Source organism: Entelurus aequoreus, linkage group LG17 (genome assembly GCF_033978785.1).
Source record: "Entelurus aequoreus isolate RoL-2023_Sb linkage group LG17, RoL_Eaeq_v1.1, whole genome shotgun sequence".
Classification (NCBI taxonomy): domain Eukaryota; kingdom Metazoa; phylum Chordata; class Actinopteri; order Syngnathiformes; family Syngnathidae; genus Entelurus; species Entelurus aequoreus.
The window spans coordinates 38367584-38393911 of NC_084747.1; the positions used below are offsets into that span (position 1 = coordinate 38367584).

Genomic DNA, 26328 nt, shown 5'->3' on the forward strand with positions numbered 1-26328 from the left:
ATTATAGGGGGAATGTTACTGCTACCTCTCAATCAAAACTAATACATACTTTATTAAATGTAGAAACATTACTATACATCACTTCATATGCACCGATCCCGTGGGTGCTTTGGGGGCCGAGCACCCACGGGGGATTGATGGCGACTTTCAATCTTTAAAAATCATTTTTGAAGAATCGTTATTGTTGTTGTTAATTTTGTGGGCGGGTTTGGTCTGTTTTACATGATGAAAAAGTCAGAAATCATATAGTCTATAATTAACAAAGCCTTACCAAGACACTATTGTGCCTGATAATGAACTAATGACGCAATCATCTCGATTTAGAACACACTGCACACGAGCGAATGAAGGGCATACTTACTGAACAGCCATACATGTCACACTAAGGGTGGCAGTATGAACAATGCCAACACTGTCATAAACATGTACCATATAGTGGAACCACACTAAACAACAACGACAAACACATTTTGGAAGAATATTTGCACCGCAACACAACATAAACACTACAGAACAAATTCCCGGAATTCCCTGCAGCCCCAACTCTTCCGGGACGCTACAATATAAACAAACGCCATTGGTGGATCTACACCTAACATCGACTGTAATGATACCACGTATAATAGCGTATCTAATCGATACTATTATGATTACATCGATATTTTTTAAAATCACTAAATCTTTTGGGTTTTTTAAAAATTTATATTATGTTTATAAACTCAGGAAATATGACCCTGGACACATGCAGACTTTAAATATGACCAATGTCTGATCCTGTAACTGCTTGATATCGGATTGATACACAAATGTGTGGTATCATCCAAAACTAATGTAAAGTATCAAACAACAGAAGAATAAGTGATTATTACATTTTAATAGAAGTGTAGATAGAACATGTTGAAACAGAAAATTAGCAGAAATTAACAGTAAATGAACAATTAGATTAATCATTCATTTTCTACCACTTGTCCTTAATAATTTTGACAAAATAATAGAATGATAAATGACACAATATGTTACTGCATATGTCAGCAGCTAAATTAGGAGAATCTGTTTGTTTACTTACTAATAAAAGACATGTTGACTTGTATGTTCACTATTTTATTTAAGGACAAACTTGCAATAAGAAACATATGTTTAATGTACCGTAAGAGTTTTTTGTTAAAATAAAGCCAATAATGACATTTTTTGTGAAATACTTTTGGTACCGGCAGTGCCAATACCAGTACCAAAACACATATTGGTATCGGGACAACACTGATACACACACACCGAGCACCCACTGGCAGAAATGTAGATCGGCGTCTATTCATCACTTTATTAAAGTTGTGTAGACCGGGTGGAAAACATATCACTGTACAGTCTAGTTTGATTGACAGGACCTCCAAATGAGGTTATTATGGAGTCCATAATATGGAGTAGAAATGACGAAGAAGAAGCTCACCATTTTTCTGGAGAACCTGCAATGTCTGCCATGTCAGATCTGGGTCAACCATCTGGAGATGCATGAAAATAATCACGTATTAGCAAACAGGAGATAAGATGTAATGTTGCAGACATGTTTATGAATGTAGAGCGCGAGGAGGGTAATTAAATACTGCCGGAAGTGGACCACTACAACAGATTTGGGACAGCACGCGAGCAAAAACTTGGCGCAGGCGCAGAGTAAACATTTGAGATAAAATAACGTGAAACTGCAAAACTTCATTTACAAAAACAGAAGCGTGAAAATAACATTTATTTGACTATAATATACAGTTATATGTGTCTGGGGACACTATAATCACTGTAAAGTCGTCCAATGAAGTACGTAAAGTGAAGTTACGAACAAAAAAAAGTCTGCTTTTGGGTTAATTTCGTCTTCTATATTTTCTTACCTTCGATGTGTTCGTGCTGCTGTTATTGAAGTTGCTGCTGTGTAGCGCCTTAGTCCACATTTTGAGGTTGCGCGGTCAGGAAAATGTTCAGCGCATGTTTGTGTCTCGTTCAGCTGCGTGCGATGCGTTCATGGATCAAGTTAAACCTCGGACTTTTTACAAAAACAATGTTTGACAACGACTTTTCTTTCCTAAAAATAGTCGTTATCGTACTTGTGTCAATCGGAAATATATATATATATATATATATATATATATATATATATATATATATATATATATATATATATATATATATATATATATATATGTGGTATAAATGTACAGACAAGTTTAGTGGACACATTCACAACGGTGAAGGAGAGAAACAGCGTGTTTGAATAAATAACCAGCTTTCTTAGAACCTCAAATGGTGCTTCGTCTCCTCAATGGACATGCTTCGGTAAAAAGGCTGAGTTGGCACCTCGAACATTGGCGACTACAGACAATCTCATCTTCACATTGTGCACATTCACACTTAGATAAACATACTTTTCTAATTCGATAAATGGTAACAAAAGACATGACACATCAAACCATTTTTACAAATGTATTTAATAATGAATGGCCAATTTGAACCTAAATAAAACCAAAAGTTAATACAGTACGGACAAGTGTTTAAGTCAAGAATCAACCCTGCACAGGCTTTATGTAGGGGGAATTAGACATAAGACTTGTGTACACAAGTCTGCAGCAATATTGCACAACAGTTTACACTGTAAAAGCCACATACTCTGACAAGATAAGTTGCACACGCATACATAGTGCAGAAAGCACATAGGAACATCTAAAACCAAAGGCATATCTGCATGTTTAAATTATAAGCAGAACAGTTCGAATTCAGATTAGTTTGGAAAAAATGGCAGATAGTAACCAATGCTTCAATGTCGCACCTCGAATTTTGCAGCCAAAATGTTAGTGGTTTAGGACAAAAGGTCAACTTAGGCTCCACTGTAGTCCTTACTAGAATTAAAACATCATAATGGGTCCTATACATGTTTGTCACACTGCAATGGCAACACTCACCTCACAAATATACACAATCAACCACAGTGGGAATGTTGAAAATGTATATGAACATCTTGAGACAGAAAACAAACCAGCATTTTTGTTTTTTAAGAGGGCATCTCACAAAACTGTCACTGTCCACTTCAATTAAGACATTTACGTCTAACAGACGCGCCCTGAGGTGGTCATTTTTTGTTGGAAGTACTTCATTGTGAAGTATGACAGCATTCATGAGACTGTTTAAAAACAAGTATATTAGGCATTAGGAATTTAAGATGTACTGTATTGATCAAAACATAACCATGTTCCCCTAGAAATTTATTTTTTCTTGCATGTGAACCAAAAGGTGGCGCCAAATGACATCTCCCCAAGTGAATCAGATCTTTTTCCCCCATCACTTACACACACCAATGACCAGGAGTGATGCAGATGTAATGATGCTAATTTTAGGTTAACGCTGAATAACGAAGCTGTGTCATCAAACAACTGTTGAACAACTAAGAAATGTGACATTTTTTATTGTAACCGACCAGCTGACAAATCTGATACCCACAAAAATATTTATATTGTAACTTTGTCTTTTGAAAATAAGAGTCGTCTTATATTTGTGTCAATACGGTAATTCAATCGAAATAAGAATAAATGGTTTCAGCAATACATCACCATAATACACGGTCACGCTACCACGTCCTCATCCGCTATTAAAGCTCAACAAAGGTTCCGCTGACACCAACGCCATCACTCCTTAAGCCCCCATTAGTCCAAAATCAGAGAGGTCCTGACGCAGCTGGCTGGCAGCAAATTTGCCACCCTTCAATGTGACGTCTGTCGTGTTGAGCGAGTGTTGCTGGTGCTTGATGGGGGATGTAGGACCAGATTGAGCAGAAAGGCAGAGAGAGGCATGTCCACAGAGACAAGGCAGCAGCATCACATGATTTCGCAGCATGAGTTCTGTTTCCGTGCCTGCAAGTGGGGCATTAATGGACTCCTTTACTCAATAGTTTCTATTTCCTCAAACAGTGTTTTGCTCTTACAACAAGTAAATGAACACCACCCAATTACTAAATGAGAAAGAGATATGTACTCACGGTCTTATAAAAGGCTTTGGATTGGGTCCCCAGGTGCTCTGACTTGGCCACAAGATCATCCAGTTTTTCTCCTCGGTCCAACAGACTCTCCATTGTTTTGTGCTGCAAGATATAACATGTTACTCAACATGCCAATAATGAGCGACTGCTATTATACAGGGTTAGTGCCAGAAATGTAGAGAAGTCTCATTTTAAGGCTCATTACGATAAAATGTGTTAAATAGAAAGCTACTGTACCAAAATTATTTTTGTGTCGTCCAGCTCTGCCTGCACTTTGGTCATTGCATCTGCTTCCTTGGGGTTCTGAGGAGGAACAAAACACTATCATTCAGCACACAAGTAACTCCAGCTTTTACTTGTACTGGCTAATTTCAAGCGTGCAAACCTGGTATTTGGACAAGTGAATGTCTAGGGCTTTGTAGTTAATGGTGTCAGGGTTCCCAGAGGGCCAGTCTATACTGTCTACCTGCCTGGAGAACTCTTCTAACACCTAAAACACAACACCACATTTCAATGGACGCAGAAGTGTGACAATCATCATCATTATATATTTTGTACCCACCTTTTCGAGCAATGTGAAGCAGACTCTCTGTGGGTATTCATAGTCTGCGATGACCACCGCACCTAGGTTGTCATTCCTCACATACACATGGCACAGATACTCTGTGGGAGCAACACAGCCATTACTAATATTTCTGAGGTAAAACAATATTGTTAGCTGTGACCTGTGGTTTAAGACTGCAGCACTTTCGGTTATACTAGTTCTTCTCAAATAGTCGGGAGGGCCCCACTGGGGGGCGCGGCGCGATGCCAGGGTGACCTCGGGAAACATGCTTTTTTTTTCTCCGTACCAGAATATGATGAAGCGTATGTAGTTTTGGCTTAACTGTAACCATGATGAGGGACGAAGAAAGACCGGTGTGTTGTTTCTTTTAATGTTAATAAGCTGACAATGTTATGCAGAGGTGTACTTATAACAATTGTATAGACAAATTATCCTATTTATAGTGTCAGTGGAGAAGGGTGGGAGGTGCAAAATATTTTCTTCTTCCTTGGGGAGGCGTAACAGAAAATATTTGAGAAGCACTGGTTTATACTGACAGCTGTTCTTCATATGTTGTCTCTCAAGGGTGCATGGGTCTACAATAGCAAATAACCGCTGAGATGTTTAATTAGTGCCAGATTAGTGGCTGTAAGCAACCTCTTGAGACAATGTTTTCATTAACTCCAGAAGACGTCAGTAGCTGTATTTGAAGTGTCATTACTAGTCAGCAACTTTATCTGCCTCTGCATGTGCTTTGAAATGTTGCTTGCTTTAAAGGCCTACTGAAATATTTTTTTTTTTATTTAAACGGGGATAGCAGATCCATTCTATGTGTCATACTTGATCATTTCGCGATATTACCATATTTTTGCTGAAAGGATTTAGTAGAGAACATCGAGGATAAAGTTCGCAACTTTTGATCGCTGATAAAAAAAAGCCTTGCCTGTACCGGAAGTAGCGTGACGTCGCAGGTTGAAGGGCTCCTCACATTTTCCCATTGTTTACACCAGCAGCGAGAGCGATTCGGACCGAGAAAGCGACGATTACCTCATTAATTTGAGCGAGGATGAAAGATTTGTGGATGAGGAACGTGAGAGTGAAGGACTAGAGTGCAATGCAGGACGTATCTTTTTTCGCTCTGACCGTAACTTAGGTAAAAGGGCTCATTGGATTCCACACTTTCTCCTTTTTCTATTGTGGATCACGGATTTGTATTTTAAACCACCTTGGATACTATATCCTCTTGAAAATGAGAGTCGAGAACACGAAATGGACATTCACAGTGACTTTTATCTCCACGACAATACATCGGTGAAGCACTTTAGCTACGGAGCTAACGTGATAGCATCGTGCTTAAATGCAGATAGAAACAAAAGAAATAAGCCCCTGACTGGAAGCATAGACAGAAGATCAACAATACTACTATCAGGAGACACCGAACCAAACACTGGACCTGTAACTACACGGTTAATGCTGTGCCGCCTGTCGAAGCCTAGCAATGCTGTTGCTAACGACGCCATTGAAGCTAACTTAGCTACGGGACCTCGTCAGAGCTATGATAAAAACATCAGCGCTCCACCTACGCCAGCCCTCATCTGCTCATCAACACCCGTGCTCACCTGCGTTCCAGAGATCGACAGCGCGACGAAGGACTTCACCCGATCATCGATGCGGTCGGCGGCTAGCGTCAGAAGCATGTCTGCTATCCAGCTCAAAGTCCTCCTGGTTGTGTTGCTGCAGCCAGTCGCTAATACACAGATCCCACCTACAGCTTTCTTCTTTGCAGTCTCCATTGTTCATTAAAAAAATTGCAAAAGATTCACCAACACAGATGTCCAGAATACTGTGGAATTTTGCGATGAAAACAGAGCGGTTTGTATTGTGATACAATGTGTCCGAATACGTCCGTTTCAACCATTGACGTCACGCGCAAACGTCATCATTCATAGACGTTTTCAACCGGAAGTTCCCCTGGAAATTTAAAATTGCACTTTATAAGTTAACCCGGCCGTATTGGCATGTGTTGCAATGTTAAGATTTCATCATTGATATATAAACTATCAGACTGCGTGGTCGGTAATAGTGGGTTTCAGTAGGCCTTTAAGTGAGGCGGTTTTAGATGTTTCAATTGTTTTAATAAAGTGATTGTTGATCGACCACCTCTTTGTCATCTCTTAAACATCCAAGCAAAAGCCACAATATTTTATATCCAAACATAAACATCACAATCCAGAAGATTCTGAACTTTAATCGGGATGTCGTTAGACAAAGGCAATATCTGAGAGTCTTAAGAGAATCTGGAAGAGTTGGCAGGTCTGACCAAGTGCTCCAATTCAGCACAGCCATTCATTCACAACTCCACAAAATAAAGAAAAAACATGATTCAAACAACACATACACTCGGAACCGGGTCAGGTTAACAGAACAGTTCAGATTTTTTCATAAACCATCCCATCCCTACTATGAATGTAGTACTTACTAAAAGGACTAATAAATTACTGAAATTGGTAATTTTTTACCTTGTTCTTTGACAGAGGCACGACTTCCAACTGTTGTCCGTTCAACAATCAAAGCACTGGTGAAGGTCATAAACTCCTGGACGCTGAACAATAAAAATCAAAGACAGTAAGGCCATGTCCACATAAATAGATATTTTAGAAACACATTTTGCCCTCTTGTCCACATGCAAACATCTGATTTTTTCCTTAAAAACAGGGTGTTTTTAAAAACTATTTTTGAACGCTTTTTGTCTTGTGCCATAAGGAATGTGCAACATTGTTTTTAAACCTAATTTTATAATAAAACATGACAATATTGGTTTACGAGCACATTGTTTGAACAACGATTCGGTTCAATTCAGAATTTGTGGTTGCCAATACCATTATGGGACGATATACGATACGTTCCGAAACGATTCAGTGAGTTGAAATCGATTCAGCAACTTATTAGCATACAAAAATCAACCAATGTGTCTATGAAATAAAAATTGGATACCGGAAACTGCAGGTGAAGTTTCCTATAATCCTGTTATTTCTTGAATAAATAAATAATGGGTACAAACAAGCAAGTAAACAACAATTAAGGTCCTGTGTATTCAAGTCTTATTTAAAGAAAGTGCAATCAACAATGGAAGTTGAATTAACAAAATGAAACCTTTTCTGCTAACATTTTCATCATTCAAGCAATTTTTAATAAAACTATAGCAACCAATATTTTAACAGTAGATTTACCTGCTAAATAGATTCCCCGACCCGGCTATATCTGTATTCTGTTCTCCACCCTGGTATCGCCCATGAAAGACAGCCCCCTCATACCCATTGATGGCGTTGGCCCCTCGCATCCTGATTTCCATAGCCTACTTGATACGTCGCTTATATTTATTTGTTTCTGATAAAATGACTTTTCCTTGGCTGCCAGCTGCATGTTGTTGTGTTTCGGAAGTCGGTGCGTTGCCGTAACTTGCTCTGCTGTCACTTCCGTTGTATTGTCTTTTGTGGATTAAAGTTGTGTTGCGGCTTTACGTTATAGTGTTGTGTTGTTTGTCTTTGCTGTGGCTTTTGCTGTAGCTGAACGTTTATGTGCAGTAATTTATGACAGTGTTTCTTAATCACAGGGTTAAGAGACGGTCCTCTAGAAGGCCGCCAGAAAAATAGTGTTTTTTCAGCTGTGGTCCGTATGGGCGACAGCCGTACTTAGTTGCGATACACTTTTCCACCACTTAAGGCAGTATTGAAAATCTCAAACAGAAGAAGTCTGGAGAAAAAGTCGTCTGACAAGTTTAAGCGCAAAAATTATGACTAAAGTGGCTATGTCTACAATAAGCCGGATAACCCCTTAAACAAATAATTATTTAGCCTAAGCCCTGTTTCAGCCACACTAAACTATCATTTAAGGTCCCCCTCCTCGGACAATTTTTTACACGGGTAAGCGCGCCGTGTATTTCTTGAATCTCCAGCTCTTAGCTTTGTATGGACTCATTGATCGTTTACAAACTGAGTTCGGAGAGGAAGTGACGCCAGAAAGAATGCGCCACAGCCAGCTTCATAATAAAGCGGTTTCGTAACTCGGAGCTAACCACTGGAAATATAGAAGCGAGTCATCCAGACATGCCTGTGTTTCTCCTTCCGTTTGTACAGACGTTTGTGGAAATCACACATGAATACCTTAAGAGAAAGCGATTGCAGCTATTTCGGATACAACACTTCTCAGACGGCAAGAGAACTTTCAAATGTCCAGGTCAGCTGTGATTCTACTTACTGAAAAACTTTGTCCATTTGTCGAAGGAGAGTCAACGAGAATGCAAGCTCCCGTGGATGTGATAAAAAAGGTAGCATGTGCTTTGTATTACCTGGCCGTCGAGGGAAGACTACGGAAAACGGCGAATGCATTTGGACTGGCAAAGCAGACTGTATCAGTTATTGTCCGCCATGTATGTCTTGGACTCAATGTCTAGGTCCAGAGTATATAATGTCACCAAAAACAAATTGACAATGAAGGTGAAGACAAAAGAGTGAGGAGTGTCCTGACCAGATATCTAGATCCCGAGACTGATTGTTCTAAAATGTTCTTTGTCACATCATGTACTTTCATGTGTTTATTAAAGAGTTGATTAATTTATGATGGCTCAGGTGTGATTCACTACAATAGGGCCCCTAAGCACACTGGATTCCAATTAATTGAAATACCACAACACTAGATATTGTTCAGATTAGTTACATTTAAGAACTTGCACACAAAGGAGGTGACTATGACATGCTCATTTTCCACGCATGCGTATTAGGTCGCGTTGCGCCGGTGGACGCAGGGGTGAGAGGGGGTCTTAAACGGTGGCATTGTTGTGTGTGGACACGGATAAGGTTAGGTGGGATTTACCCTGGATTACCTTATAGTGTAAACGGGGTCTAATCTAATGTACAAATCATTGTAAATCTAATGTGTTACTATATTGAGAACATAATTGTTATAAGGGTACAAAATCATCAGACGCTCCATTTTCAGGGATTCTGATTGGACAAATTGTGCATAACAATTATAATAACAATAGGTCCTTTCGTCCCAATGCAAAAGGACTCCCGTTGGGATTCGTTTTACATGGGCCGTGCGGGCCTAAAATATGTTTTCATATAAACATATTTTTTTTACTCGTGTTGATGGATATTTTTAACACCCGAGGGAAGTGGGGAATGTGCGTTTCTGAAAACATCAACGATACAGCCTACGAGAGAACAAACATCCATCCATCCATTTTCTACCACTTGTCCCGGGGGTGCTGGAGCCTATCTCCGCTGCATTCGGGCGGAAGGTGAGGTACACCCTGGACAAGTCGCCACCTCATAACCTTCCTAAACTAAAATGTACTACCAGTGAGACCCACCTAGATTTTTGAAAGAAGCCGAAGGAGGAGAGGTCGTAGGCCGCCTTGAGAAGGTTGGATTTGGTGACTCCTTTATAAAGGATGCTGAGGCTGTACAGTTTCATGGTGCCGTTGGATCCTTCTCGACTGACACGTCCCAACAGGCAGGATGATCTAAAATACAGGAGCAGCATGACGTAATGGTAGGTCAAAATACAAGCATTATCAGCCTACTATCAGTTCGCTGACGTCAACACAGCTAAAGAAGCAAAACTGCTAACGTTAGCCAACAAGTTACGGTAGTTGCTAAATTGTGTCAACACTGCAAACTTTAGACGACACTACAATGAGACCTTAGAATGTTTGCACATTGTGGTGTTTAACCAGAAATTAAATGACTATACACTAAATTAAACCGAGCTGTTGTTAGCTTAGCATGCTAGCTTGTTTTCGTAAGGCCGGAGCTAACTTACCCGTTAAGTTGGTGAAGAATTGCTCAATTAAAATAACAAACGGAATAAACTATGTATTTTCTTAGGAAAACAGATATCGTCCTTCTTTTGGATTTAAATCCGAAAATACTTAATCCCAGTGGAGTGTAGTAGTCTGGAAGATGCTATTTTGCTTGTGACCAATCACCACGTCACGATCATCTTTCGGTCCCCCAACATGTTCATGCCGGTGGAAACAAATATCCTAGATTAAAATTTCCGGATTTAGATAGTTTAAAAGTGTATAAGTAGGTAAACTACAGTGGTAATTCAAAAATAGTTGATGACATAAAATGTGTCAAAAATAGCAATCATTGATTATAAACAATACTACCAACAATAACATTTAAATGTTTGAGCACATTTAAGTAATGTATTAACAAAGTAATAAACTAAAGTTTCTGCAGTTTTTGCAGTTTCTGAAGCCATTTTACAGGGGTAAAACAAACAGATGAACATATAGATAATATGTTGCCAAAGTAATGCCTTAAAATGCCTTAAAAATGCCTTAATGCCTTAACAATGTCTTTGTTTGGATTTAAACATATTAAACATATACACTACAGTGTATATGTTTTTTGTTGTTGTTGTTGTTTTGCTTTTGTGGTTGTGTGTAGAAGTGGCAGCCGGTTGCATCAGCTCTGCTCTTTTAATGTCTTTAACGTCTCCTTTGTGTTCTTTGATGTTTCCCTCTTACCAGAGGTGTGGACTCGAGTCACATGACTTGGACTCGAGTCAGACTCGAGTCATGAATATGGTGACTTTAGACTCGACTTGACAAAATGTAAAGAGACTTGCAACTCGACTTAGACTTTAACATCAATGACTTGTGACTTCACCTGGACTTGAGCATTTTGACTTGACAAGACTTAATTGCTACTTCCCCCCAAACCCAAAGATTAAAAAGTTATTCAGGAGCGCTCTGTATCTTTCATTGTGTATGTGTGTGTCTGTCAGCGTGTGTGCTGTCAGTACAACATCCAATCAAATTAGATCCACGTTGTTTTCATCCGAGAGCATTCATCCAATCAAATTGCAGTACGACCAACAAAGAAGAGCTGTCAAACAACGCGCCAGTGAGGAAAAAATGATACCAAAGATAGTTTTGTTCTGGTATAAAAACTACGAGTTGGTCAACAAAAAACGAATTGCAGTATGCAAAACATGTGGTTCGAAGATTACAGACGGTGACGCAACACTTCCAACTTCGTTCGACATTTGAAGTTGCACAAAGAACGGTAAGTTTTGAATGAAAGCTAATGTTTATTGGCTCAGTAACGTAACTTTTATTTGTTGTGTAGTTAAATCAGTGAGGCTGTAAACTCACTGCTAACGTTATTGCAAACACAGCAATCTGTTGCGTCCACTGCAGTTCACTACCTTATTCATACTTTTTGTCAAGTGATTTTTTTTAAGCAGGGTTGCATGAGGTACTTATACATAACGTTACGTTAGTCAATGTATCACACACAGTAACGTAACGTTAGACGGCGGTCAGCATCACCGCATATTTTAGCCACCTACAAAAAGACAAACATAGTAAAATAAAGGTCAGTTAAAATGTACACTATATTAAGAATATGTGTACATATTGCATAGGGCCCTGACATATAGAAACTACAACTCTGTTAATAGTTATGTTCATGTATTTGTTATGTTTTTTATGTGTACGCACACATAAACACACATACAGTATGAGATGAGATCAATGAGATAAGGTAAGAACAGGATAGAAACTGCTGTGGAACTAGTTCAAATGCAATATGCCATGGAAATACAATGTTAACACTTTTGTACAAATAAGTACAGTTGCACTTGTTTTTTAAAATGTGTTTATTCTGTAAAGGAATGAGTTAAATGTTTAAAATGACTGGTTAATAGTGCTATTAGGAAGTGCAATTTTTTTCCTACAATTTCAAATGCACTTGTTTTAATAAATAAATACAGCATTTTAAAAGCATACACAATCTATGTAAATATATTAGTCTGTGGTTAAAAGCAGTGGTCCCCAACCACCGGTCCGGGGACCGGCACCAGTCTGTGATGCATTTGCTACCGGGCCGCACAGAGACATTAAATAAGTTATAAACGACCACATTTTCTTCTACTTAACTTTGGCCAGTCCTACCAGACACACCAATAAGCTTGTACATAGATGTATTACAAAACTCCTGATAGGAAGTCGCCACTTGCTAGATTTGTTACATCTTTGTTACATGGGACAATGCACATGAATAAACATATCAAATGTAAAGGTGCCAAATCTTAGCCAAAAGCAAGGTTCCATCTGCAGTCGGCAGCAGGTTGATGACCTAAGATCAGGGCAGATCAGGAACAAAGTGACCATAGTAGTTAAAGTGCATAAGGCAGATGGAAAAGTGCTAAATTGTTGCATATAATAATCGTGCAGAAGGAAAAAAATACACATCTCCTTTGGCTGAGTAAGTTAAAGTGCTGGTATGATTGCACACAGTCCTATTACTCAAGTAGTTAGCAATAACACATGTATTTACGCATGGAAAATTGGACCAAAAAAAGCTAACATTAGTGTATTTATGTATAAAATATTGCACAAAATATGAATACATAACTTTTAGAATGGAAATAGACCGGAATCTATTTGAACTAATGGCAAGTATTTGTATCTTTATTATATATCCATGCTCTTGTCCTTGAATGTGATGTATCACCAATAACCCATCAGATACTAAAGCCAAAAAACAGCCTACTACAAGCAAAAATTAGTAAAAAAAACTAAAGTTATGAAGAGATTTTTTTCAAATTCAACGTTATGGTGAGTTTTTTCATGTATTAATTTTTCCATGCATCTATTTGCTATACATGTATTTATCCGCCATACGTGGAAGGCCGGTCCCTGAAAATAATGCCAACATTAAACCGGGCCCTGGTGCAAAAAAGGTCGGGGACCCCTGGTTAAGAGGACTTGAAAGGACTCGAAACTAAAATGCAGGACTTGGGACTTGACTTGAGACTTTCCAGTCTTGACTTTGGACTTGACTCGGGACTTGCCTGTCTCGACTCTGGACTTGAATCGATACTTGAGGGCAAAGACTTGAGACTTACTTATGACTTGCAAAACAATGACTTGGTCCCACCTCTGCCTCCTACACACATGTTTATGTGTGCTATGGCTATAAGGTTTTTTCCCTTGGCCTCAGTCTGGACCCCCCTCTCCAGCGTTGATCTGTTTCTCACTTTTTTTGTAAGGGGCGCCGGAAGTTGGCAGACCCATCAGCGATTCTGTTCTGTCTCCCTGTAATGTTTGTCTGGTCTTGAATGAGATTTTGCTGAAAATCTTAATTTTCCCTCTGGGATTAATAAAGTATTTCTGATTCTGATTTGACATAAGGTCTTCTTCTTATAAAAAAAACCCCAAACATTTTGAGCGTGTTGTGCAAGGGAATTTTATGTCTCTTATTGTAATATTCTGAAGCATGCCGCGACCCCGAAGGGAATAAGCGGTAGAAAATGGATGGATGGATGGATGTCAAAGACATGCACCTGGGGATAGGTTGATTGGCAACACTAAATTGGCCCTAGTGTGTGAATGTGAGTGTGAATGTTGTTTGTCTATCTGTGTTGGCCCTGCGATGAGGACAAGTTCCAGGGTGTACCCTGCCTTCCGCCCAAATGCAGCTGAGATAGGCTCCAGCACCGCCCGCAACCCTAAAAGGGACAAGCGGTAGAAAATGGATGGATGTTTGAAACAGTAAGTAAGTAAATTTTATTTCTGAAGCGCTTTCCACAGAGAAAACCCCAAAGCGCTGTACAAAACATATAGGTGACAGAGGCAACATCATAAAAAGGATACAAAGTGGATTAAAATTGATAGTTAAAAGGTGCATTAACTAAAAGCTTTACTAAAAAGAGAAGTTTTCAAATATTCCGTAAAAGTTTCAACACAGTCAAGATTACGGAGGGACTGGTGCAAATCGTTCCAGAGTCTGGGAGCTATAGCCTGGAATGCCAGGTCTCCACTGCTTTTAAAACAAGTTCTTGGGATCTTTAGAAGACTCTGGCCTGAAGACCGCAGGCTGGCCCTGAAGAGTAGGGGCATAGCAAGTCAGTAATGTACTGAGGGGCCACACCATGCAATGCACAAAATGTCAGAACCAAAATCTTAAACTCAATGCGGAATTTAACTGGAAGCCAATGAAGACTTTTAACACTATGTGAGTTGTGTGGTCCTCTGAGTTTTTACATTTTTATTTTATTTCTATTTATTATTAGTTTCACCCTTTAAAATTGTTGTAATCATATTTATTTTTGTATTGTTTTTATATTGTTTTTATATTTATTTATTTTGTTTTTATTCAGTCATTGGTGTAGCTAAGGATAGTATTTTAATCTTGTTTTTAATATTTTTGTGCAGCACTTTGGAAACTTTTTTGTTTTTAAATGTGCTGTATAAATAAAGTGGATTGGATTGGATAAAATGGGGGTAATATGGGCTGTTCTGGGTGCACCGGTCAAAAGTCGGGCAGTCGCATTTTGTACAGTCAAATAAACTTAACATTGCCATTACCATTGTTTTCTCAAATAGGCGAAAACAAACAATCACCATCAAAGCTATTTTCATTATTTTTGGTCATTAGTTTGCATGATTAAAGAAGATTTGTCTAACTGCAACCATTTTTGTGTTTGGGTCTAGTACAGTAACTGCTTTTTCTGTTTTTCTTTTTCCAGTCGTGGCAACGTCAATTTATGTTTTCTCTGGTAATTTTGCTCCATTTAACAATTCCCCGCTGGCCACTTACCTCAGCGGTGAGTGTTTTCGACGACACAAGTGTGCCTGTAATTCATTTCCAAGGCAACACTTGGTGTGATGGTTCTGGGTGCAAATGTTTGACCGGCCGGGCCAGGAGTGAATCATCCTCCTTTTCCTGGAACTGAGTTGGCTTGCGTCTGCAGTCTTGAAGAAACTTGTAGCAAAAACTTTGTTTATTGATTTGATTTCAGGGCTAAAAACCTGTATCTGGAATTTGATGGATTGAAGACAAATTCCTTTTTTAAACAAAGCAATACTATTTTGGGGACTGATCTGGTGTATTGTTGAGGACAAACTCTCTACTTGGAACAACTGGAATGAAGATGAGGATTCTTCTTGATGTTTTTTGATGTATGACTACAAAAATGGAGATGCTTAGATCTTCAGACATTTATTTAACATATCAGGACACCACATCAGTGGGGATACGTCAGTGTGATTCATACCATTTAAAGTAGTCATTTGTTACTTTATGGACTTTTCTGTTGCTTTGTGCCTAGATTTACTGCTGTTCTCAATGAAGTAAGGAGTTTCCTGAAAAGGGCAGGACAGTTCAAATATAATAAGCATAAAAAACTTTGGAGGACAAGTGAATCTCAACAGCAGATTACCAATGGTCAACAAGACATCTTTGTCGTCATACAATGGATAAGGTAGTCTGTCTGTCCGTCTGTCTGATCCATCTATCTATCCATCCATCCATCTATCTATCTATCTATCTATCTATCTATCTATCTATCTATCTATCTATCTATCTATCTATCTATCTATCTATCTATCTATCTATCTATCCATCTATCCATCTATCCATCTATCCATCTATCTATCTATCTATCTATCTATCTATCTATCTATCTATCTATCTATCTATCTATCTATCTATCTATCTATCTATCTATCTATCTATCTATCTATCTATCTATCTATCCACCCATCCACCCATCCATCCATCATTGTAGATGACCAGTCAGTTTTGGTGCATTTTTCACATCAGATTCAACATTTGTGAGTGCATTTCCTTAAAACAATGATTACGAATTGCAAAACCTACTGTCACCTGTTTAACATGTTCATTCCTCAAAAGCAAGTATTCGTGTTAATGAAAGTGTCATCAAGATGAAAAGTCCTGACACCATTGTTTACGAACAAGATAGTGGCATGGCTTTTCCATGTTTTCTTTATAACGGTTTACTTTGTAAGTTTTTTCAAATGTAAAAAAAGTCATAACTTGGTGACACTACCTGATGATAGATAGATAGGTCTTTATTGTCATTGCACAAGTACAACGAAACTTTGATCAAGAATCAAGACAGCGCCGTTTGCCATTTGAAAACTACGGTAAAGTTTCACATTACTGTAATTAGTAAGGTAACACACTCAATACGTATATTTCATATTGTTAATGCACATGTTCTTACAATTCGAATTTTTTACAACATTTGTCCAGGGTGTACCCCGCCTACCGCCCGAATGCAGCTGAGATAGGCTGTAGAAAATGGATGAATGGATGGATGTACAAAAGAAAAATGCACCCTTATTTAGAAAAAACTTAAGAAACACCCTTTGGTAAACAATACTGTAGCACATGACCATACTACATACACAGTAATGTATACAAAGCATTCATGCACATCCAGACCTTCCTGTCTGTCTTTCCACATATTTTCATCTATATCAGAGCAAATATCTTCGCTTGCAATGTAGCAAGGAATGTAGCTCCTCGAGTGGCAAATATAACTTTTTGTACTCTATGTACAATCTGCACCACAGCCACAGAATTTCCCCATTGTGGGATAAATATATTCTATCATATCCTATCTTATCATCCCGAACAACAACATTCTTGTTGTGATGGTCTCTAGTTAGACCCCACTCCTTCTCATGTATAATGTCCCTGAGAATAATGTCTAAAAAAAAGTCCTCAGATCTTGTGTGTTTTATGGAACATGATGGGTAATATGGGTGAGCACGCCATTTTCTAAGATGGCTGCACAAATTGTAACAGCCTCTCCTTTTCGGCTTGGGACATCTATGATTGTTCTCTGTACGATGTGATTCCTTCCACGTCTTCTACTTTTTGCCACATAGAAGCCCACACCATGATCATTTTAGGAAATGTATTCAGGAAAAAAATGCATACATGAGCATAGTTAATGTTATAAGCAAATGACAAAGTTATAAAACAGCGAAGAATTGTGTAAAAGTAATGCATGTCCAAAACCTTTGGCAATTTACGATGTGCACAAATGACTACATGCTGTAGCGGTTGAACTAACAGTGTGCGAATTTTAAAATTCTAATCAGAGAAATGCACCAAAGCGACTGAAAACACGACAAACTAACTAACTACATAATACAATTCCAAAAATAGGGTTACAGTGACAGAAATTTCCATGGATGCATTGGCTCTCTTTTTGCATAAGTAACATATGCCAGCTAATTTGGCCTTGCATGTAGCATGTTGCTGGACAATTAACTGACAGATGATTGCCTAGAGCTGCTGCACTGAGCTCTAATCCGGTAGAGATTTGTGGACCCCAGCATGAGTAGGTCCGGGCTGCACAGGTGACCATTCTTACACAAATACAGTGATTGGATATTATGTACACAGGGTTTGCGCAGTTTTGTTTGAAATTTATCATTGTTTGCTTGACTCTGGCACAAATGATGGATTTTTTCGATTTGGAGGATTTCACTCAGTTATTGAAAGTTGGAGAAAAAAAGAGATAACAGACCTCACACAAAACTATATCATAATTAGAGATGAGATAATATCGGCCGATAATATCGACAGGCCGATATTATCAGCCGATAAATGCTTTAATATGTAATATCGGAAATTATCGGTATCGTTTTTTTAAATTATCGGTATCGTTTTCTTTTTTTTTTTTTCTTTTTTTATTAAATCAACATAAAAAACACAAGATACACTTACAATTAGTACACCAACCCAAAAAACCTCCCTCCCCCATTTACACTCATTCACACAAAAGGGTTGTTTCTTTCTGTTATTAATATTGTGGTTCCTACATTATATATCAATATATAACAATACAGTCTGCAAGGGATACAGTCCGTAAGCACACATGATTGTGCGTGCTGCTGGTCCACTAATAGAACTAACCTTTAACAGTTAATTTTACTCATTTTCATTCATTACTAGTTTCTATGTAACTGTTTTTATATTGTTTTGCTTTCTTTTTTATTCAAGAACATGTTTTTAATTTATTTATCTTATTTTATTTTATTAATTTTTAAAAAAAGGAGCTTATCTTCACCATACCTGGTTGTCCAAATTAGGCATAATAATGTGTTAATTCCACGACTGTATATATAGCGGTATCGGTTGATATCGATATCAGTTGATATCGGTATCAGTTGATATTGGTATCGGTAATTAAGAGTTGGACAATATCGGAATATCGGATATCGGCAAAAAGCCATTATCGGACATCCTTAATCATAATCCTATGTCATATCATATAATATAATCAATAACTATATCATTTCAAATGGCAACTTTCTGGTTTTTAAAAACACTGAAAGAAATCAAGAATGTAAAATTTGGGAGTCAGTAACAGTTTAATATTTAGATCAAACAGAGAAGAAACAATTATGGAAACAATGTGTACATTTTCATTTCAAAGCTAACACCTGCATCAGATTAAATGTACTAATTAGTCTGCAGTTAAACAGTAGTGTTCACACCAAAGCTGTTGCACTAGGTGAATTGACATAAATCATGGCTCCAACATGAGAGATATCAATTGAAACAAAGGAGAGGATTATCAAACTTCTTCAAGAAGGTAAATAATTACACAATGTTTCAAAATATGTTGATTGTTCACTGTCAGCTGTGTCTAAAATCTGGACCAAGCACAAACAACATGGGAAGGTTGTAAATAGCAAGCATACTGGTTGACCAAGGAAAACATCAAAGCGTTAAGATAGTAAACATGAAGCAATATGTCTTGAAAACAGAAAATACACAGCAAAACAAATGAAGAACAAATGGGCGGAAACTGGAGTCATCGCCATCGAAGAAACCGTCGAAAGGAAAGGATTTAAATACAGAAAAAGCTAAATAAAAGCCATCATTAACAGCTAAACAGGAAAGAACAAAGTTACAAAGGGCTAAGGTAAAGCAATCTTGGACTATGGATTACTGGATAAAAGTCACATTCAGTGATGAATCGCAAATCTGTATTGGGCAAGGTGATGATGCTGGAACTTTTATTTGGTGCCGTTCTTATGAGATTTATAAAGATGACTGCCTGAAGAAAACATGCAAATGTCCATGTCAGGTAATGGCACTGGGAAGATGGCTGTCATTAGATCTTCAATAAATGCACATACTTAGATTGACATTTTGGACACTTTTCTTTTTCCATGAATCAAAAGGATGTTTGGGGATGATGAAATAATGTTTAAAATGATTATACATCTTGCCACAGAGCAAAAATGTTAAAACGTTCCTTGAAGAAAGATATAAGGTCAATGGCATGGCGCTTTGAATTCAATTAATAATCTGTGGAGTGATTTGAAGAAAATGGTCCATGACAAGACTCCAATCTGCAACACTGATCAGAAAACAGCAATCAGAAAAAGTTGGAGCAAGATTGATGAAGAGTACTGTTTGTCACTTGTTAATAAGTTCATGCCTCAGAGACTGCAGGCTGTTATAAAAGCCAGATATGGTGAAAAAAAGTACTAGTGGTGTGTTGTAGTCTTTTTTGATTGTTTGTTTGTAATACGTTTTTCACTGAATGAAACTGTTACTAACTACCATAATTTATTTTCTGTATTTCTTTTAGTGTTTCTTGAAGCCAGAAAGTTGCCATTTGAAATGAGTTTTTGTACTGGATGATGAAGTGTGGAGTTAGTTACCCCAATGATTCAGATGTCCAAGGCCAGAGTAAAGAAAAGCTCTGAATCACTCTTTTCCTATAAAACTTATTGCGAGAGTCTGCTTTACGGGTCATTCATCCTGCACTGTTTCTAATTGTAGAATACTTTTCTCGTTTTGTAAATACAGTATATGCATCGCTTCTCTCATCATGGTAGGCAACTGACAGTTTACACCCAAATATTGTAAAAAAAAACCAAGAAAAAACAACAACAAGTTAAACAGTATAATAAAATAAATACTGTACATTAGTATAGTATCATACATTTGGCAGTGCTGGGCAAACTACTTGGAAAATGTAGTAAGCTAAGCTACAAGTTACTCTCAATTAAATGGGGCTAAGCACAGGGGGAGCTTTCCCCGGAGAGTTTTCACAAGCGACACTACAAGCTACACGGCAAAAGTAGCTCGCTACAACCAAAAGCTACATTTAACGACATTTATGCAGCTGGGATAGGCTCCAGCCACCCCTGCGACCCAGACAGGGACAATAAAATGGATGGATGAATGGATGTAACTGGGAGTGTACAAATGAACCCAATAAGGGTCCATTATTATTACTTAAATAACATTTAGCTGGGGACACCCTAAAACTACCTCTAGGGGTCCCACACCCCACTGTATGTATTTCAATCAATCAATCAATGTTTATTTATATTTGTTTAGTTTGCCTTCTATTTGGCCCACTCATATAATGTTATTCACATTCTCTACCTACAGTAAACAACAGAATCTATCTATAACTTGACAAAAACATTACCTGTGTGTTGTTTGGGAACAGTTGGTAATGTGCAGTAAAACTTTCATGAACTCAACTCACCTTAATGTGTGTTCCTAAATTTGGCTGACATCTTGGATGAAGACAGCAGTTAGGATTTTGGTTTACAGAGTAAACAAATAAAAAATAAGGTTTTGGGCATTGTTTTCTCTAAATGCATACATTTGTCTAAATAGGGCCAAGAACACGCATTTTTGTGGGTTTCCTGCACGTCATCTTCGTCACGAAAGGAAACATCTAATCTGCGGGAGGGAAACCCTCTGCCATTTACAAGTATGTTTCTTTTTCTTTTTTTTTGAGTCGTTAGCTTGAAGCTTCTCTCTGTCTCGGACTCCTTTGTAGTCATGAGACAGGAGTGCGTGATTGTTATGATTTTGCCTACTAGTTTCGATGACCCGCCTTATCTTGCCTCTGATTGGCCAGTCCGTAATGTTTCGCCCCAACCTTAAGCAATTGGGACTCATCATACAAACATCAACCAATCATCTTGATTTTTTTCCGTATGTATGGATGTTCTCATTCATCCAGGTTATTGTATTTTCTCCATATTTTTTTTGCCTGGATTCACAGTCCATTTTCTCTCTTTGTAGCTTGTAGCGTTGATGTTTGTTTATTTGTTTGTATTTGTTTATTTGAAGGACAAGTTGCCGTTACATTAAAAAGATGGTTGCACCAGATTTATCACCGTGCTAATTTCCATCTGTAGTCCTTTTATGGTGTATTTAACATCCACAATTAAAATTACACATGGTTAAAAATACCCAACAAAATTGAAATTACATAATGATAAGCAATTTAAAATGCAAGTACAATACATAGAGAATATGCAAGTTACAAATCAGTGGACGGTCAAGTTACAGTATTTTAGCAACTTTAAATTGCAGAAGTACTGTATTTAAAGTGCAGCAGTTTTTAATCAAAGTCCACATAAAACAACATACAGTGCAGTAGCCATCAGATGGTACCCATAAGGGTATCATTCAATAGCTATATACCCCATTAGTATATTACATACATGAACAAGATTGCGATGTTACACTGGTACTCTGGTGGCCATCAGACTGCTCCCACTACGGTATCATCTGGTATTGTTAATGTGAGCAGGACTGGTGGTCCATAAGCCAGTCTTTGACTGCCTGTGAGAAGCTGTGAAAACTTGAGTTGTTCTTTAGATTGTCTGGGAGCCGATTCCACTCTTTGATGGCTTGGTAGGAAAAGGCTGATTGAGAGAAGGCAGGCTTTCTTTTTGGAACATTACAGTCACCCCTGGATACAGACCTTAACACTCTGCTTGTTAATTGCGAGCGTAGCTGTATGTATATTTTTAAGGGAGGAGGAGCTGCATCATTTAGGACAGGGGTGTCAAAGTCAAGATCCGGGCCGTGAATGAATTATCTATGGCCCCCGGGAAGATATTTGATTAGTATTAGAATCGGTCCGCAGGCCATAGCCGCCTGCTGCTGTTTTGCACGCACTAATACTCCATCAGTGTTGGCGCTAGGAACTATCAAAATGGGTTCCCAGGGACCCCATCAAGTCATAAAAATGGGGTCCCACAGTAAATTGTTGGGGTCCGACTTTTTTGTAACCGTTTTGAAAACAAAGAATACATGTATGCTTTATCCTGTTACATATCACATTCTATATTGTGTTTTGGAAAAAGGTTTTCACAAACGTTACTTAATTAATAATAAAAAAATAACACAAAAGAAAACACATGTTTATGCATATGTACATTCATTCAGTTATAAACATTCATTCACTTTCTTCTTTCCTTCATGGATCTAAACTTTACCGCTGCTGGTATTTTTTTCTCTATTTTTATTGTAATATTTTCAGAATGTGTTTGTTATATTTTTGGCCAAAGTAAGACAAAGAAAACAATCTGAAGTTGTCTTTATTTTTTTGTTTTAATGTCATGATTTTAATAGTCCGGCCCACGTGTGCACAGATTTTCCTCCATGCGGCCCCTGAGCTAAAATGAGTTTGACACCCCTGACTTAGGATCCTATGTAGCTTCCTAGCAGTGGCGTGCGGTGAGGTTCATGTCAGGTGAGGCACTGACTTCATCACAGTCAGATTTACAAACATATGAACCCTAAATAGTATCTTATTCACCATGTGATTGGCAGCAGTTAACGGGTTATGTTTAAAAGCTCATACCAGCATTCTTCCCTGCTTGGCACTCAGCACCAAGGGTTGGAATTGGGGGTTAAATCACCAAAAATGATTCCCAGGCACGGCGCCGCTGCTGCCCACTGCTCCCCTCACCTCCCAGGGGGTGAACAAGGGGATGGGTCAAATGCAGAGGACAAACTTCACCACACCTAGTGTGTGTGTGACAATCATTGGCAGGGGCGCCGAAAAGGGGGGGTAAAGGAGACGGATTCTAGGGGCCCATGATGGAGGGGGGCCCAGAGAGGCCCCTAATGATGATGAAATTATAATACAGAAAAAATAATGGGTGTCCTGTAAAGATTCTTTTCATGGGGCTCAAAATCCCTAGCGGCGCCCCTGATCATTGGTATACTTAACTTTAACTTTACACTTACAAATTGTAGCACACAAAAAAGCACATTTAATAAAAGTGTGGGAACAGTGGTGTTCCTGTTGGAAGAGTTGTGAATGAATGAAATATGAAATCCGTGCTGCTGTCTGCAGGTGTACCTAATGTTGTGTCCCTGTTCACGGCTCCTCCGGCGCGCCGCGCGAGCATTGTTGTTTTTGCACTTTTTGACTTTTTTTGGGCGGATTCGGTCTTGCACGTGGATGGTTTGGGTGTGGGCTTTGGTTGGTGTGGTGCTACCGTCGGGCGGTGCATTCTGCGGCGGAGGTGCTTGGCACCAGGAGACGGGGTTATGAGACGAGCCTCCAGTTTTATGATCGCTCAGCACAAGAAATACGTTACACACATACAGTTGTTGACAAATTACACTGTACATTATATACCTCAGCTAACTAAACTATGGAAATGTATAATATAATTCATATAGCAATACGGTCTCACTGCACAGCAGGCCAGCAGTTAGCAGAGTCATTGCGCACAATCCATGTTGAGGCACAACGCAGTGACGTGCCTCAACTGGCTGCTGATCACCGCACCGTCTCTTCTCAGTATTTGAACGGCAAATGTGAAAATAAAAATAAAAATAATCTAAAACTGGTGAAGTTAAATGGAAAATAACTTTAGTATAATCACTGGATACATATAACAATTTAATTTTTTTTTTTTCTTTTTACTCTTTTTTTCTTTCCATGATGGCAGGTGAGGCCGTGCCTCCCCTGCCTCTAGTGACCGCACGCCACTGCTTCCTAGCTACATGGGTCTAAAAGTGGCTAAGGTACAGGAAAAGCTACTCGTTGAAAAAGTAGCTAAGCTACTGCCAAGCTACTGGAAAATGTAGTTAAACTACGCAGCTTTGCTACGTGTCTTGTTACTGCCCATCACTGTATTTAAGTACGTAAGTTAATTTCAAATGTGAAAATATGATCAAATATGATACAATATTGTGTACTACATGTTTATGTTTTGACTATTTATATGCAGTATGTCTTTATTGAAATTCTTTATTTTGTATATTTTGTATAACCCGAATGTTTTATGATGAGTTAATGTTAACATTTTCTTTTTCAAATACAAATACACAAATGCATACAAAAACCGTCTGATAAAAAAACGCAAATGAAAATAAAATGTGATGTTAAAAAATCTTATACTCGGATCAACATTTATCACATGATTGTAAAGCTTTATTACTGAAGTAACTGCAGGTTGTGTTACTGAGTCCTAAAAGTAGGTTACATTTGCTAATGGGATGTTTAAGGGCAGGGGCGTACACACTCACATGCACACGAGTGATAGATGGTGTTTTGGCGTCACCTGTTGCATAAAAATAGATGAGCCTCATCCAGTGGCACTCCCACTTGACTGACTGCTTGCATAAAAACACACACTCACGACACACCTAACATTTGCTGGTAAAAATGCCGTGTGTCACCTCATATCTGGAGAAGATGGTGAAGACGTCTTGTAGTGTCAGCCCTGTGGTCAATAGTGTTCAATTGATGGTAAGACGTCAAAGAAACTTACTGTTAGGGTATTGAGATGTCACGACCCAGTTGTTTTATTGTGTTCATCAAGGTCATCTCTTGTTTTGGTCGCAGGTAGATCAAGTCCTGTCTGAGTTCAGGCTAAAAAAAGAAGAACTGAAAGAGATCATGAAGAGGATGCAGAGAGAGATGGACAGAGGATTGCGTTTAGAAACGCACGAAGAAGCCAGCGTCAAAATGTTGCCCACTTATGTGTGCTCCACTCCAGAGGGATCAGGTAAACCTCCATGAAATCCTGCTTGATGTAATTGTTGTTGTTGGTTTGTCTTGAGTTAGTCCACAAAATAACTCAAAAAGTCATAGGCGGATTTTCAGGAAACCTTTAGGAAATTTCCCAAATGAGCTAAAGCAGTGGTTTTCACCAAGTACCACCTCAGAAAAAACTTGGATCTCCAAGTACCACCATAATAACCAACATTAAAATACGGTAGCATGGTAGGCCCAAGTATTCATTAAAACAAGGCAGTAGTTTTATTCAACAGTTGTATTTCATATTTTTGGACACTGTAACAGTTTGAACAGTAACACTGCTTGAATATAGGGAAATAAAACACTGTAATCTAATCAAGTGATTCTTTGGCGTGCCACCAGATAGAGACCGCGTGCCACTAGTGGTACACGTACCACAGTTTGAGAATCACTGGGATAAAGAAAAACTGATTAGATTTTGGGCCTGATCTGGATAATTTCTACTATGTTACATTACCTTTAGGTTTCTGTGTGTGTGTGGTGTGTGTGTGTGTGTGTGTGTGTGTGTGTGTGTGTGTGTGTGTGTGTGTGTGTGTGTGTGTGTGTGTGTGTGCGTGTTGTATTTCTACCCTTCTTGAGACAGCAACAAGGAAAAGTACCTTCCATATGACGACCGGTGAACAAGTTAGGACTGAAATCATGGTCCCAATTAGGAAAGCCATTGTATCTAATAGAGAGCCAAATACCAGAGTCAGGATTTTTTGTTGATTTAATGTGCATGCAAAAGTAAACATTGACAGGTGCAAAGGCAGCAATATATGATAAAACAAGACGGCAGCTAAAGAAGGACTTCCCTATTCATCCCCGAAAAAACCCGCCTGGTGAACAGCTGATTTTACGACTTCCGGTGTGATGTAAGACAACCTGCGTCCCATATGTGACCGTAGGATGAACAAATACACTACGGTACTAAGACTATAGTGGCCATTAAGAGTTAGCTTCTACAGCTGGGTTGCCCAAAGTGCAGCACAGGGGCCATCTGTGGTACGTGACTCGTTTGTCATCGGCCTTAAGCACATTACAAAAAACAAAAAATAAAGATCTCATTTGCACCCCTGGTGGTGAAAGCTGTCAAACTTAGGGTGGTTCCAAAAAT

At 38.6% G+C, this 26328-nt stretch overlaps 3 protein-coding genes across 9 annotated transcripts in view; 1 reads left to right on the top strand and 2 right to left on the bottom strand.

Moving 5' to 3' along the window:
- sb:cb288 (uncharacterized) overlaps window positions 1-2016 on the bottom strand; it is a 16285-nt gene extending 14269 nt beyond the window's left edge. For all 3 annotated transcript variants that reach the window (XM_062024242.1, XM_062024241.1, XM_062024240.1), the window contains exons 1-2: window positions 1878-2016; window positions 1445-1496 (exon numbers count right to left, since the gene is read on the bottom strand). In XM_062024242.1, the coding sequence (XP_061880226.1) occupies window positions 1445-1496; window positions 1878-1937 (112 nt within the window). In that variant the 5' untranslated portion in view covers window positions 1938-2016. The remainder of the gene's footprint in view (window positions 1-1444; window positions 1497-1877) is intronic.
- Window positions 2017-2452: 436 nt separating this feature from the next.
- On the bottom strand, window positions 2453-10594 carry ykt6 (YKT6 v-SNARE homolog (S. cerevisiae)). The gene is made up of 8 exons (XM_062025671.1): window positions 10383-10594; window positions 9931-10083; window positions 7076-7158; window positions 4575-4675; window positions 4398-4502; window positions 4250-4315; window positions 4013-4114; window positions 2453-3887 (listed from the first exon to the last, which is right to left on the bottom strand). Exons 2-8 carry the CDS (start codon window positions 10032-10034, stop codon window positions 3852-3854), a joined length of 597 nt encoding a protein of 198 aa, XP_061881655.1. The 5' UTR covers window positions 10035-10083; window positions 10383-10594; the 3' UTR covers window positions 2453-3851.
- The window catches only part of gck (glucokinase (hexokinase 4)), a 40355-nt gene continuing 23860 nt past the window's right edge, over window positions 9834-26328 (top strand). For 2 of the 5 annotated variants that reach the window (XM_062025666.1, XM_062025667.1), the window contains exons 1-2: window positions 9834-10112; window positions 25038-25200. In XM_062025666.1, the coding sequence (XP_061881650.1) occupies window positions 10110-10112; window positions 25038-25200 (166 nt within the window). In that variant the 5' untranslated portion in view covers window positions 9834-10109. Of the gene's footprint in view, window positions 10113-11524; window positions 11639-18976; window positions 18996-21054; window positions 21147-25037; window positions 25201-26328 lie in introns of those variants that run through there. The other 3 variants (XM_062025668.1, XM_062025669.1, XM_062025670.1) reach the window with 3 other exon arrangements.